A 16,116-nucleotide genomic window follows, 5' to 3' on the forward strand; every position below is an offset into this window, starting at 1 on the left:
AACAGCAAGTGGAGGTTAAGCCTCAGCACATTGAACAAATGCAGGACACACAACACGGGGACACTCAGCTGGGCCCCGGAGACCCAAGGAAAATCCGACCTTGTCGTGTGAAAGAAGGCGGCTGAAAGGCAGAGGCAGACTGTAGATAAAACCACAGAGCAGATGTGCTATGTGCTTGTGACGGCAGGTGTGGAAACAGAATCAGGAAGAAATGCAGCCACCGATTCCACTGCGCTGCGGTGATGTGGACGAAGGGGAAAGAGGATGAATGTGGCCCCCTGCATTTCCCAAACACTCCGTGCCAACCACTGGGCTGGGACCAACAGGGCAGGTGGGCAGGAGGTGGCCTGCGAGGCTCCCCTACTGGCCTCACCAACTACACAGCTCATGGGGGTCACTGGGATCACAGTTGCACAGCCAGTAAGGTCTGTGCACCCCGAGCTCCGTAACTCATCTCTCCGAGTCCGCACATAGCTCCCAGCAGCCCGACAACCAACAACAGCATCTAAATAATGGAAAATTCATTTGAAAAAAGAATCTCTGGGCAACTTTTGAAAAAAGCCTCATGGCTCATATGGACTCGGGGACTCACAGGGCTGGCAACAACGGGAGAGACCAACGGCTTCCAAGCTTGCTCTCAATCTCCCAAGCCATTGCTCAACTGAAATTCACCCAGAAGCCCAGTACGTAAAACTGATGTGAACAGAGCGGCTCTGGCAGAAACAGTGCCAAGGTGTCTGCTTGGCACCCTCCTCCTCTCCCCCAGCCCCTGGTGGCCCCCAAGGCAGCTCCACGGAACCCCTGGGACTCCACGAAGCACTGACGTCAAACCACTAATCTAGGCCAACCTCTGAGTAGATACAGGGAATTGAGTCCCACAGAAGTCATGCTCTGAACGGTGTCTCAACACAAACCCGGTTTCTGACTCCAGGCTGAGACTGCTCGCTCCGCTTTGCTAGGGCTAGGTCTATGGAAAATTGCAATTTAAAAAAACAGGGCTCATTTCTGATCACCTACAACATAATCCTTAAGTGTTTTAAAGGCCCCAGAATTAGCCAAGTATGAAACAGAGCCCAGCCCCACAGACTGGCAGAAAGAAGTTCGGAAATGAGTTGCAGAAACACAGCTGACAAGTCCATATAGTTTCCTTCAGTTCCGCGGGACATAAACAGGTCTTGAAAGGCTTGGGCTGTGTGGCTGTGGGAGACCCTGGACCAGGCGGGCCAGGAGGTGAATACTAATGAGCTATGGAAATAGCAATTACTTCCCCCATGTCAGGCACTGTGCCAAGCTAAGGAGGATAAAGAGGTCTGAGATATTTTTAAAGTATTTTTACAGCAGAAAAACTTTCCTACAGACTCAATTATATAACTATCAGACTCCACCTCTGAGCTGAAATTATCCATGGCCTTCAGGAAAAAAAAAAAAAAATCACTTCTCCCTACATGAGGGCCTCAGGTTTCTCCAGAGAATCTCTTAGCTGTACAGCCAGCAGCCCAGGGCAGCGTGAACCATCAGCCCAGAGACCTCCCCAAGAGCAGTTCGGAGCCTGTCACAAGAATGCCAGCCAAGTGGAGGGCAGAAGTCATGTCGCTGACCCAGCCAGCACACATGAAGTCACAGGGTCCAGGAAGGTCCACTCGAGGGCGCTTCCGGCCCCAGCCATGTTGGCGTCCTCACAACTTCCTTCTCCCGAAATGGGGCGGAAGTCCCTGAAGGACAGAAGATGCCTCTCTCGTGGGCAAAGGGCAGGCAGTCAGAGAAAGCCTTTGGAGGCTCAAGGAATGAAGAGCTTCAACCCAGTGAAATGAGAGCCAAAAATCAAAGGAATGAACTTACAGCCCAGGTTTTTGTCAGCCTGAAGATGGGTGCACTTTGTAATGCTGATACCACAGACATGAGAGAATGAAGGTTGTTGAGTTCTAGAAGTTTCTGAAAAAAGATATGGAATAGATTATTTTGCTGCTATAAACAACAGAACAAAAACATGCTCAAGTGTTACCAAATGTTGTCATATTTATGAAATTCAATTATACTTAAAAATATCTCATGTCGAAAATATAGTTCTAGGGAGTTCATAGAAACCATATGCTTTTTTTTCCTTCAAACTGTCAAAAGGTGAGTCTGCATCTAAAACACAAAATTTTACAAGCTGACTAGTCTGGTTGCTGGACAGAAACATGGCTCGGGAGAAGGCTTGATAATGTCATTTACGTCCTTTTTTTAGACGAATTGGAACTGTCCCAGCAGGCTTTTGTATACTGAGGCCTCGGCTGTGCCAACAATACCCACGTGGGTCCTCTGCAACTACCTTACACCAGGCAGGAGAGGGGCTGAGGGAAGGTGTTACCGATCTGCACCGTCCCGCTCAGCTAGGGAGACGGAGCTCTGGCTTCTCGGTCACTTGACTGTGCTCCTTTGAACCAGACCCCAAGTTAGGGAGAACATTTGGATTCAATTCAGTCTCACACAAGTTCCTTACCATGGAAGACAAGAGAAGGGGACACAGCGGGGAGTAAGTGCACAGAGATGTAACTGCTCCGTTCTCGGTTTGGTGCGGAGGGAAACCTAACAGGACTGGGGCTCTGCGTCTCATCCTCAGGAGCCGGTGCAGCCTGGGCTAGTGAGCGGGTTTGAGGAAACCAAGAGATCTGGTTCCAATCCCAGCTCCCACCACTTGTGTGTCCTGCAGCGAGTCACCTGAGCCTCATACTTAACAAGGAAGGAAGGTAACCATGGCACCCACCCTACCCAGGATGGTGCATGCAACATGCCAGACCAGTGCCCGGCACCGGGGTGAGAGCTCTAGGAAGGCTGGGGAACCCGCCTGTGTGTTCCCAGAGCAGTGTGCACACCTCCTTAGCACACTGGACCATGTGGACCCTTGCTTCTACCTGTCTCTGCCATCGTATCCCTAGTACGTCATACAGCACACAGTAGGGCCTATGGAATGAACAAGTAAATGACAAGCCCTTATGCCTAGTCCTCACGGCCCTGTCCCTACTGAGATTTCTCCCTTACCACACAAGTTAATACTTCATTTCATACATCTTGTAACAATCTCTAATTGTTCCCTGTGTGTATTAATAGGTTCTCTGAGAGAAGTGAATTTCATCCTACATATCCGAATTGCCATGCCTGTCACACAGTTTCTTTTAGAGCTGAAGGCCCTCTGGGAGATCACCTAATCCACCCCTTTCATTTTGTAGATGGGATGGCAAGGTCCAGAGGAAGGGGAGCCTACACAAGAACACAGCCAGGGCACAAGGCCAGGATGACGAGCCACCGCTGGAAGACGGCAGAGGTTAAGGAGGGATAGTCTGGGCGCCGTCAGCTCATTTCTTGAAAGCACCAGGTGGGCTGGAACTTCATCCGCTTTCTCCCGTGGCCCAGCATAAGCTCACTGCCAGCAGCAAGCATCGCAAAGCCCAGCACGGTTCCAAATTCTTCAGAACACACAGGGCGTGCTAATGTCTGCTGCCCCGGGCATACTTATAGATCGATGCCCTTGCCCTTCCCACGAGGGGTGGGAGAGCCGCTCCCCTGAAAGCAGAGACACGCCCCAGCTCACTGGCTGCAGGGCCCCAGGCATGGACGCCCACCTCCCTACACCCCTCCTCCCCGCTCTGGAAGTGGCCTTCTAACAAAGTGAACCTCAAACGTGACCATTTCAGGAAGGTGGCTGCTGAGGTGCCTGGCTCGTGAAGGGCAATCAGTAAAGGCCAGCTGGCCCGGGGACTGGGTAGGGACGCAACACGCACACACACCCCGCAGCGAACCAGACAGCACAGCAGTGCGCCGCCCAGACGTGGGTAAGCCCGGCGGTCAGCAGCTGCATACGGCGAGGAGCTGGCAGGGCCGTGGAAGTGATGACAGTGGTCTGGGGAAGCCCATGCTGTCATTGCCTGGGCTGGCAGGTGTCAGGGAAGAGGAGGGGAAAGGCGGGGTGCAGACGTAAGCCCGGTGCTCAACAACCTGCAAGGACAGAACCTATTCGGGCAGGGGCAGAGGTGGGGGTGAGAGCCAGCAGGGTCACGGGGCCCAGGCCTTAAACTCAGGATGCGGTGGGATGAGCTCTGCTGACTGGGGACAAAACCGTGCAGGGTGTGATGGTATCACATAACCCGTCACCCCCCCCGAAGGGCTAAATCTGAAACAGAGGATGGAGGGACCCCAAAGGGAGCCCCCAGGGCCCCGCAGAATGGCCAGCTAAAGAGAATAGCTGGCTGCCATGGTAACGGGTAACAGGCCACAGTGCCATGCGTGCACGGGGGCAAGGAGGCTGAGTGGGCACCTAGGCCCATCTTACAGCCTGGAGAGGTCAGGTCACAGCCTTCTGTTTGAACCCTGCCCAGCAGGCCCAGAGCAAAGCGGCTCCCAAAGTACTGAGGAAACACACTCTGAAACAAAAAGGAAGGAAGGAAGGAAGGAAGGAAGGAAGGAAGGAAGGAAGGAAGGAAGGAAGGAAGGAAGGAAGGAAGGAAGGAAGGAAGGAAAAAAAATAAAACATCTTACCTTGGCTATTTTCACAAAATGGCTCAGGATTTCTGCCCTTATTTTTAAAGTCTGTGCTGTTAGAATTTCTCGTACAACCCAAAAACTGACCTGTAAAGTCAAATACAGCGGTTAAATGCCGGACCACCCACGTTGCCCTCGCCCACCACAAACGGGGATTTCCCAGAGGTCGGGAAACTGGAAGAGCACAGCCTTCCAGCCTGGGGGTGCATGTGGTTGAGGGTCCCTTTACGTACAACATCTAGCCTACAAATGGCTCCCTCCTTCAGCACCTCCTCTCCAACATGCAGAGTGGTGCTAAGAGAGACAAGTACTTTCCTCATCGTCCAGGGGAGTTACTGGGCCTCCATGACATAGTAATCTCTCTGAAGCCACTGCAGGGAATTCTGAGATGCACCAGACAGATTTCTGCTCAGAAGGACCCCAGTTGTGGGAAGACCACGGATGGATGGTTGGATGGATGGAAGGACCAGTGGCCAGACTAAGGGATATGTACATGGGCAGTACCACCCAGGAGATCTATATCCCCAGGCAGACCCAAGACGAGAAGGATTCACCAGTATTTGCACAACTGTAAGAAATTTAATTTTCTAGGAGAGGGTTCGCCCAGTAAGTTAAATGATACAAAAGCATCTTTCAAAGTTCCATAGAGCAGTGCAGGTGAAGAGACAGGTTTTTCTGAAGACTACACATGCCAGAAGGACACAGTGGCACTTTGGGCTCAGAACACTGTTCATGCCTGACCTCTCACAGAAATCAATATCCCCAAGCCCCTTGAATCTTTCTGGGAACAAGCAAATTCTCTACCAGGGTATCGTTGACTCACGTGACACCTCAGGGCAACACAAAAGGGGCTTCGTGCCAAGAACCTCTAGGAAGTGTCCCACTACTGTAACAACAGTGCTGTGTGACACATAGACACCCAAGGGTGGATTGACAGCATGACCAAGAGAAAGAGAGAGAGAGGGCTGAGCAGGGTACCAGGTTGGTTATGTGGAGTTGAAAGGAATGCAAGGCATGTAAAACCTCTAAATTTTACAAAGAAAAACGGGGATATTCCAGACTTAACAAGGCACATTTACTGCTGCAACCAAATTTACTCTCTTTCCTGAAATAGTCACTTTTCAACGCGAAAAGAAGAGAAGAGTAACGAAGAATAAAAAATTTGCTTTTTATGTTAAGCAGGAATATTATAGAAAAGTTTTTTTCTGCGTAATTATCTGTGGTTGCCTCCAGGACATGCCCGGTTTTCCATAGAATCATTTTTTCCAAGGAATTGCCTAAAATTAAGTTCAGACTCCAAAGTTTTACTAGCCAGTTATGGAAGAAAGACTTTCTGAACACCAAGTGACATGCCCATAAACCTTATATTTTAATACACGCACATTTTTATGCCACATAACCTCAAGTGTGATAGTTTATATGTATAATTTAATAGATTCCTGCATGCCCCAAAATCACACGTATTTAAGGCATAATTATGGAACATGGCAGAGTTGACTCTGATCTGCAGCATGCGGTAAGCAGAAGCAACTCTGAGTCAATTCAATTCAACAGATTTTCATGAAGCCTGTACTGTGTGCAGACTTGACACTGTGAGTCCAGACCCTATCAGCCCTTGCCTGGTATGGAAGGGACCAAAGGAAGAGGCAGGACCCTCCCCAAATCACCTGGCGATCATGGACACGGAAGAAGTTCAACCTAAGTGGACTAGAACATGGGGGAGGTAATGATAGGGGAAGGCTTGCTGGAAGAGGCAGGGCTTGAAAGATGGGTAAACTTCAAACAGGTAGAGACGGGATTAAGGTATGGCTGTATACACCATGACCAGGGAGAGCTGAGCGGACCGACTGGTCTGGTGTTGTGGGTGCTCTGTGGGGTCAAGGTAGATGAGGGAAATTAACGCTGGAAAGGGCATCGAAGGCCAGAATGTGGGGGTCTGGAGCAACAAGATGACAAGAAGGACCTTAGGTGCTCTTCTGCATGGGGAGACTTCCATAGGTTTCCAAGCCAAGAAGGAAGAGTCTTCTGTAGGGGCGGGGACACCCATCAGGAACCTGATGCAATGGTCTAAGTGACAGGCAGGAGGCTTGCGCTAGGCCCATGTTGAAGGAGACGGGAGAGAAGGGGCAGGTAGGAAAGACATTACAAAAGTAGAATCAAGAAAGTTTCAAACATTTTTTATTCTCTTCTCTACCTACAAAATTGAAGAGAAGTTTAAGGCAGAAAACAAAGGACACAGAGATAGGCACAAAAGGCAGAAATCATTCGCGACCTCATTCTCATACACAGACCATGATGACGGACATCGTGGTTTGTGTCCTTCTTCTCTCTTTTCCATACGTCTGTCTTTTTCAGTTAAATTGGTATATATTATTCCACCTGAATAATATTCCACCTTAGGGAAATATCATCATTAAGTCACCTCCTATTGTTGGGTAGGCTACTTCTAATTATTTTGTTGTACTGAACAATGCTGTGGTAAGCATATTTACACATAAATCTTTATACATTTTTAATTATGGTCTTAGGGTAAATTCTAGTAAGGTGGAGTGAATAAAAGTATGTGTATCTTTTTTCAAAAGCACATATAAAAACTTGGCCTCCAAAAGGTCTATTTGTTTATCCATCAACAAGTTTGAGCTGATCCACAGCCCCCTGCACAAAGAGGTTATTGCAATTTTTTTTTTTACTAACCGAACACGCAAAATAATATCTCATTGTTTCTATTTTGCATTTCTTCCATTACTATTCAATTAACATATCTTTTGTACTTTTTTTTTTTCAGTTTTTTGTTACAAATATTTATGGGCCATTTGTACTATCTGCGCTGTGAATTACCTGCTCGGATCCTTACCCATCTTTCTATTGGGACAGCTGTCCTCTTACTACTGATTTAGTAAAGTTCTTTGTGTATTAAGGAAAATACATTAACCCCTTGTGGGTCATGTATTGTACCAAGAATGTAAAGAAACTGGTACTATTTTACACTGTTTTGGGGAGTATAAATTTATAGGACCATTTTGAAGAGCAACTTAAATATAACTTGAAAGATGTTAAACTTCTATTCTCCCTAGAATTTTTGTTTTATGAAAACACAGAAATTTAGAGGAACTAATGTAAAAGGATTCACCAAAGTACTGTTCATAAAGTAAAAGAACAGAAAAGAAATGGCCATTAATAGGAAACTTTTACATAAATAATAGTATCACCTCAGACTCTGGAAAGAAGTCACTATAGAAGGAAGTGAGCTATTGGAATTATTCTCCACAGGAAATTTGCCTACTCTTCCCCATTTATTTATGCAATCACTTATTTATATCAGAAAAGACTCATGGATACCTACTTAACACTTGGGATTATAACCCAATACTATGTTATTTATTTTCTTGCTCAAATTATTCCAGCTTTGGTCACTGAAAGCTCTTTCAGTTGGCTCCTATGTTCCTTTGACCTACCCAGCATTGTTTTAGTTGGTTGGCTGGTTGGTTGGTTTGAGCACTTCCTTATTTTCTGGAACTACATGATGCTATAGGCTCATCGAGATGCTATTGCCCCAGGATTAAACCAGCCATTTCTCCAAGGAGCCCTGGTTCCTTTTGTTAGAGAATGGTATGAGAAAACAAGATCTGGGTGCTGGGTGTACTTGTTGCTACTGGGCATCAATGTTTCTAGGTTCTCTCAGCTGGGAGAGCAAGCGAATACATGCATCGTGTGTGTGTGTGTGTGTGTGTGTGTGTGTGTGTGTGTGCGCATGTATACTAACATGTACATATACACATCTATAAATATTTCTATATGCAACCATCTGTATCTATATTAAAATAAGTGAGTTTATATTGATGTCTCCCCCTTGCTCATCTGTAACTTTCCACTCCCAACAGTGAAAAACCTGGGTCCTACCATCTGCCATCCATTTCCTTAATTGTTCAATTCCAGTATTCATGTAAAAGAGCTTCAGAATTGTTACCCAATGCACTTGGGAAGCAGCTATATTAACTAGAGTATAGAGCTTATATACAGTTCCTTTCGTCTTCAGTGTTACAGGCTCCCCTCATTTCCAAAGTTACTTAATTCAGCACCTTTCACCCCACCCTCCTCAGTGATGTTGTTTCATACATTTATAATATGGTTAGATTTTATGTTACCTATTCCATTCTAGATTTCATTAATTTCCACAATCAATTTTTCAAATTTGCAATACACTAAAGTTTACTCTTGGTGATGGAAAGTTCTAGGAGTTTCCACAAATGCATAGTGTCGTGTGTCCAAATGACACTATGTATCATACAGCATCACACAGAATAGTTTCACCACCCTAAAAAATCCTCTGTGCTTCACCTACTCAATGCTCTCCCCGTCTCAAACCTCTGGTAACCCACTGATCAATCTGTTTATCATCCTTAGTTTTACCTTTTTGAAAAACGTTTTTACATTTCCCAGAATGTTTTTAAAAAGCTGGGAGCGGGGAGGTAGAAGTAATCATTCATATGTCAGACTGGTTTCTTTCACTTAGTAATATGCATTTAAGATTCATCCATGTCTTTATATGGCTTGAGGGCTGATTCCTTTATTTATTTATTTTTTTGGTGAATACTCTTCCATTGTATGGATTTACCAGTTGGTCTATCCATTCACCTATTGAAGGATATCTTAGTTCTTTTCAGTTATTGACAATGATGAATAAAGCTGCTATAAAGATATTTGTGTGTATGTGTATATAGAAGATTTCAAAGAAGCTGGATAATTATCTAGGAGTGTAATTGCTGGACTGTACCGTTTTGCATTTCCACCAGCAATGAATGAGAGTTTGTACTGCTCCGGATACTTGCCAGCAACTGGTATTGTCACTGTTTTATTCTAGCTCTTCTAAAAGGTGCATAGTGTTCTTGCATTGCCCCAGTGACAAATGACATTCAGCATCTTTTTATATGTTTGTTTGCTATCTGTACTTCTTTGGTGAGGTGTCCAGATCTTCTGCCCATTTCTTAATTGGGTTGTTTTCTTAATGTTGAGTTTTAAGAGTATATTTTGGATACAATTCTTTTACCAGATATGTGTTTTGTGAGTATTTCCCCAGGCTGTGCTTTGTTTTTTAATTATCTTACCAGTGTCTTTTGCAGAGCAGAAATTTCTAATTTTAATGCATCCCAACTTAATCAGTTTTTTCTTTCATGGATTGTACTTTTGATGTTACATTTAATAACTCATCACCAAAGGTCATATAGATTTTCTTCTATGTTTTCTCCTAGAAGTTTTATAGTTTTGTCTTTCACATTTAGGTTTTATGCTCCATTTTGAGTTTTTTTGGTTTTTTTTTTTTTTTTGGTTTTTTTTTAGAGAGAGAGAGTGTGTGTGAGCAGGGAAGAGGGGCAGAGGTGGGGAGAGGGAGGGAGAGAGGGGTGGGAGAGGGGGGAGAGAGGGGAGAGAGAGAGAGAGAGAGAGAGAGAGAGAGAGAGAGAGAGAGAGAGAGAGAATATGAATTTTCAGCAGGCTCCATGCTCAGCGTGAAGCTTGACATGGGACTCAATTTCACAACTGTGAGATCATGACCTGAGCTGAAATCAAGAATCAGACCCTCAACTGACTGAGCCACCCAGGCACCCTAGTTTGAGTTAATTTTTATGAAAGATCTATACAGTCTGTGTCTAGGTCCGTTATTTTACATACATTAAAAAAATGTTCCAATTGTTCCATTACCATTTTGTTGAAGAGATTACCCTTCCTCCATTGAGGGCTCATGCATCTGTCAAAGATCAGATGACTATATGTCTGTTCTGTTCCATTACTAGGTGTCTTTTCTTTTGTCAGGACCATGCTGTCTTGATTACTGTAGCTTTACAGTTAGTCCTGAAATCAGGTAGAGCGAGGCCTCCAACTTTGCTCTTTTTCAGCATTGCACTGGTTATTCTGTCTTTAATCTTCCCATATATATTTTAGAATCAGTTTTTTCGACCTACAAAATAGCTTGATAGGATTTTGATTGGGATTTGCTTCACTCTATAGATCAAGTTGGGAGTCTTCCAGACCATGAAGATGGAATATTTATCTGTTTCAATATACTGTGATTTCTTTCATCAGCGTTTTGCAGCTTTCCACATACAGAACGTTTATGTACTTTGTTAGATTTATACCTAAGCATTGTGTGTGTGTGTGTGTGTGTGTGTGTGTGTGTGTGTGTGTGTGTATTGTAAGTGGTGTGGGGGTTTTCTATTTCAAATTCTAATTCTTTACTGCTTATATATAGGACAGCTTTTGTATATTGATCTTGTGTTTTGCAGCCTTGCTATATTCACTTACTAGTTACAGTAAATTTTTTTACAGATTTCTTTGAAAATTTCTATATACACAATCATGTCATATGTGAGTAAAGTCAGTTTCATTTCTTCCTTTTCAATCTGTATATCATCATATCTTTTTTTTTTCTTATTGCACTAATCAGGACTTCCAATACGACTGAATGGAAGTATTGAAAGAGCACATCGGGGCGCCTGGGTGGCGCAGTCGGTTAAGCGTCCGACTTCAGCCAGGTCACGATCTCACGGTCCGTGAGTTCGAGCTCCGCGTCGGGCTCTGGGCTGATGGCTCAGAGCCTGGAGCCTGCTTCCGATTCTGTGTCTCCCTCTCTCTCTCTGCCCCTCCCCCGTTCATGCTCTGTCTCTCTCTGTCCCAAAAATAAATAAACGTTGAAAAAAAAATTAAAAAAAAAAAAAAAAAAAGAAAGAGCACATCTTAGCCAATCTTAGGGGGAAATCATCCAATGTTTTACCATTAAGTATGATGTTGGCTGCAGGGTTTCTGTAAGTGTCCTTTATCAAGTTGAGGAAGTTCCCCTCTATTCCTCATTGGCTGACATCTTAGTTTCTTGAGGAACTATCACTTCTCCATTCTCAGCTCATGTGGCCTGGGCCCCCTGCCCCTAGCTCCATGGGCAGGCTTATTTCTAAGACCTGGCCAACCAGAGCCTCATGTCTTCCTGGTCAGAGTGACTGATCAGGATGAACAGGATGGGACACAAGCCAAAGCAGCTAAACATCAGATGACAGAGCTACAGAAAAGGAGGCAAGATTTTTCTGCTGGGGGTTGCCCTCACAACAGGATGTGAGCCAGAATCTGTTGGCAGCCATCTTGCAGCCACAGAGGAGGAAGCTGCCAGAGAAGGGACCCAGCTTCCTGGAACCAGGAACCTTTGGCCCTGCCCAATAAGGATCCTGAGACCCAGAGAGAGGAAGTGACTTGCCCGAGGCCTGAAACAGGTTAGCAGTAGAATCTAGACCAGAACCAAGTTCTCCCAATTCCCTCCTCATCTTTCCCTAATTCTTCAGCATCTTCAGGACACAAGTCCAGCTCTGCTGCCAGCAACCAGTCCCAGGCCTCACTGTCCTTCAGTTCAGAGCTCCCACTACTCTATACCCTTTTTACAGCTAACGCTAATTGTTTACTATGTGTCAAGTACTGGGCCAAACCCTTTACATCCACAATTCTCATTTAATCTTCAAAACCACTTGAAATGATTCTTCCCACTTTATAAATAAGGAAGGTGAAAGGTCAAAAGACAACCCAAGATGGGAAAGCTAGTAGGTTGTAGGGCTAGGATGCAAACCCGTAGGGGTTTGATTCTCTGTGACCACAGCTTCTTAGGCTGTTGCTCACAGACCCCTAAAGTGTTCATGCACACATTTTGAGGGGGCAAGCACTGAACTCACTAAAATTAAATGCAAATTTATACATCTCTGCATTTATCTGGAAACGGGTTCACATATGCATATATATTTTTCAAATTCTCAAAAGAACACATGATTCAAAAAAGGTGGAGCACTTCTGTGGTCTGTGGTGAACTCCTTGGGGCTGAGATAGGAGCCTGGCCCAGAGCAGACAGCTCAGTGAACTCAGCTGGGTGCTGCCATCCCTCCATGAGCTCTAGGAACAAATTCCAAGGGACTCAGGTCCCACAGAGAAAGCAGGCAAGCCCACAGGGTCTGGCCACTGGGTTTCTGGTTTGGCCACAAGAAGCCCCACATCTGCGGGCAACCTCCTTCCAATCAGCTGATCTTCCTGTTCTCTCTTACTTTCCCCGAAAACATTTGGACGCTTACTACATGCCAGACACCGTGCTAAGAGCTCTTCGTGTGCCATTTCATTTAATCTCCACAGCAACTGTGCAAGGTGAGTCATACTGTTATTCTCATTTACAGATAAGGAAACTGAGGCTCAAAAAGGCAACTGACCTGCTTTCCTTTATCTGGAGTCTGATGGGGAGCCTTGTTCTCACATATAAAAGTCTGCCAGGAAGGGATGCCAATCGGTTCATCTCAGAGAAAGCAGCCCTAGTGGCTGACCGGGCCTGGCTGTTGGCCAGTTTTGAAGCCAAATGGCTGTGTCCAGGAGCTGCTCGCTCTGAGTAGCTGACAGGCTGGCAGCAAGACCATTTCTCAGAGCGTCCTGTTTGGGAAAATGCGACTTTGCTTCTGGCTCGCTTCACCCGCTTGGTCTGATCTGGACACGATGCAACTGTTCGCAGAACGAGCCGCACCACCCTCTGCCAGGCTGACCTGGCCTCCGCGTGCAAAGCAGATTACATCAGAGCCCCCAGCGGCCCTCCTCCGGGAGCACTGTGGCTGGCCAGAGGTGGGACTGAGCTGGCTTCCAGTCAAATAGTTTTGTGAAGGAAACTATGAATCCTCTGACAGTGTGTGCACATCTGTTTTATTTTTTAAAGCCTAAGCTCAGTTGAAAAGGAAAAGATTTTGAAAAGAAAGAGCAAGAAAACAAAAGCCTTCAGAACTTCTCTGTTCAAAACAAACAGTGCATACAGCCCCACTGCAGATGCCTAGGTCCTTCTTAGTTCCTAGTATAACAACAATAATGCAAACTTCAGTCTTGATCTCCAGACGAAAAGCTGGTGCCTCTCGGAGGCTCTCCCCGTCCTCCGGTGGTAGCCGAGGCTGGGGAAGCCTGGGGAGGGCTGGGCAGCGGTGATGCACAGGGCCCAGCATTTCTGAGTGGGAAGGCCCAGAGGAAACCCAGGCCCATCACCCCGAGGTCCAGTCACGCACACTATGCAATTTCTAAACCACTGTCCTCATTTGAAACCAGAAAAACAAGAAGGAAGAAAAACTGTCAACAGCACCATTTGGGGGTTTGGTCCATCCAAGGGAGGTCTTAGAGGGTGCTTTCTACCAGAGATCTCATTCTGGTAGATCTGGCTGAGAAGCCAGAAGCCCACTGCCCTCAGCTGGTCCAAGCCTTCATCATCGTTCCCTTAAGTGGGGGTGCAGATCTTCATACTGGCGCAAAGGTGCTGGTTGGACCAAGTCAGTTTGCAGTAGTATGTATGGGGCCGGTGACCAGGGCATCGGGCACTCAAAGTTCCGAGCACCTCCTTCATCCACTCCACATGTATGTACTGAGGGTCTATCATATGCCTGACATTAGGCCAGGTGGCGGGAGGTGCACTGGTGAACAAGATGGATATGGCTCCTGCCTTCACGGAGCCCACAGACTGGCAAGGAAGACGGAGGCGAAGGAGCTGCACAAAGCGAGGACAGATGAGCAGAGGACCAGATGGAAAAAGAAGCACAGGGGGCAGTGAGAGAATGTCTGACAGCAAGACCTCGCACGGGCGAGGGGTTCACAGAGAGCTCCCCACAGAAGTGACACTCAGGCTAAGATCAGACTGGGGGCTAAGCAGAAAGGAAGAATTCTGAACTGAGAGGACAGCACATCTGGGGCCTGATGGGGCAGAGAGGGTGCATCAGGGAAGAGAAGGAGGCCAGGATGGCTGAAGCCTGTGGAGCAGGGAAAGGGACAAGAGAGGAGACTGGAGGGGTGGACAGAAACCAGACCCACCGTGCAGGACCCTGCAGGGAAATTAAGGTGCTTGAGCCTTAGCTTAGCTGGAACTGGCAGCCAGTGAAGCAATTTAAACCCAGGAAAAGATGTATTTGGTTCCACCTGCTGTGAAGAAGGACCGTGCAGGCAAAAGGATTGATGGGCGGGATGGTTCGGGAAGAGGGGTTTGGACCGGGGGCCAGGTGCCTGGGATTGAACCCTGGCAGGGCTCCCAGCCCAAGGGGACAACAGATCGCTATCCGGCCACGCACAGGCAAGGGGTACTGCTTACCTGGTTAAACCTCCGGGTAAAGGCCACAACGTTGGGGGCGAGACTATGTTTCTCCTTCTTACTCCATCCACAGCTGGCTAGTTCCTAGGAAGCACAGAGTCAATTTCAACAGCGATTCTAACACACAAGGGACATCTAACTGGAATATGGACACAAAGGTGGGGAAGGGCCAAAGCCCTGGCCATCCATATCTTCACCAGGGTGGGTCAGTCTTCTCCCCGTCCTCTGGAGAGGAGGGCTGGGTCTGTAGATGGAGGTGCACCCCGGGACCCCCAGGAGTGAGGATGGAAAGTAGGACACTTTGCCCCATAACCCTGGCCACATTTCCCAGGACTTCTGTGCCAAAATATTCTTAACCACAAACTGCCTCCTCTGCCAGTTCCCCTGGGACCAGAAGTCCCTTCTGAAGGTAAACTGTCTGCGAGAGGGCGTAATGTGTTAGCTAGAAAGACCCATCCTCCCAGGTGAACTTAAAAATTTTAAAGTGAAATATGGATAAACGATTTCAGAGTTCATTGGCCACGTGATACCCTCCACTCCTGGCATGAGGGAACCTCCTTGCCCCCGCCCACTGTAATCAGAGAAGATTCTGGGACCACCTCACACCCCTTCCTGAAGTCAGCCCCTCCCCTATCTCGTACAACCAACAGGGCGCTAGAAGGAGAGGTTGCCTTTAACATCTTCTTCAAGGGCCTCGTCTCTTTTCCAACAGGTTTAATGATATAATTTGAATAATCAAATTATCTAAATTTTACCCATCTGTGAGGCTGGTTCCTGCCCAAGGGAGTTAACAGGAACACTGTAACAGGATGACTTGGGTGCATAAGAAGACCAGAGAAAACCCATTATCCAAGGGCCAGCGTTCTCAGCTTGTGGCTTGGGAGCGCTGGCGAAGAACAGAATAAAGGAGGCAGATGAAGTTCTCTATCCCTAAGTTACAAGACCTTCTTTAAATTCGTATCAGGCCTTGCTATTATTAACAACATTTTTTTTTGCCACACATCTGGAACTTTAATAAGATCTTTAGAGAGAGCCAGCTGCCTGGCAGCGGGAATAGGGGTCTACTAGGAGGTCAGGGAGGGCAGTGGGAATGGCCAGAGACAAAACCTGTTGGCCGAGCAGCTCTGTCTGAAGTGCTGTGCCCTTCAAATGCATCTCGGGACCCAACTCTATGCCACAGGTGCTACGTGAATCCTGGCTGGAGGCAATGGACAGCTCGGGATAGAAGATCAATGGCCTGGACTTGAAAGCACTCAGGCACCAAGCGGGGGCTATGCACTCTGCTCCTCTCCCGGCTGTCTCCCTTCTGTAAATGCGCCATTCTCCTCCTGGTCACCCACATGGGAAAACACGACCATCTTTGACCTTGCCAGTCCTTTACACCCTCACAGTGCAGACCCCAAAGAATAGTAATGATAAGGACATTAACGAACGTTAACGAACCCATTTATCAAGAGTCCCCCGCATGTCAGGGGCTG

The 16,116-nt window shown here is 46.8% G+C and overlaps 1 protein-coding gene across 13 annotated transcripts in view; it reads right to left on the reverse strand.

Moving 5' to 3' along the window:
* The window catches only part of RALGPS1 (Ral GEF with PH domain and SH3 binding motif 1), a 273,614-nt gene that overhangs the window by 164,685 nt on the left and 92,813 nt on the right, over window positions 1–16,116 (reverse strand). For all 13 annotated transcript variants that reach the window (XM_027035143.2, XM_053204591.1, XM_027035139.2 and 10 more), the window contains 3 exons: window positions 14,639–14,722; window positions 4,516–4,605; window positions 1,840–1,932 (listed from right to left, as the gene is read on the reverse strand). In XM_027035143.2, coding sequence (XP_026890944.2) covers window positions 1,840–1,932; window positions 4,516–4,605; window positions 14,639–14,722 — 267 coding nt within the window. The remainder of the gene's footprint in view (window positions 1–1,839; window positions 1,933–4,515; window positions 4,606–14,638; window positions 14,723–16,116) is intronic.

This window comes from Acinonyx jubatus, chromosome D4, assembly GCF_027475565.1.
Source record: "Acinonyx jubatus isolate Ajub_Pintada_27869175 chromosome D4, VMU_Ajub_asm_v1.0, whole genome shotgun sequence".
NCBI classification, from domain to species: domain Eukaryota; kingdom Metazoa; phylum Chordata; class Mammalia; order Carnivora; family Felidae; genus Acinonyx; species Acinonyx jubatus.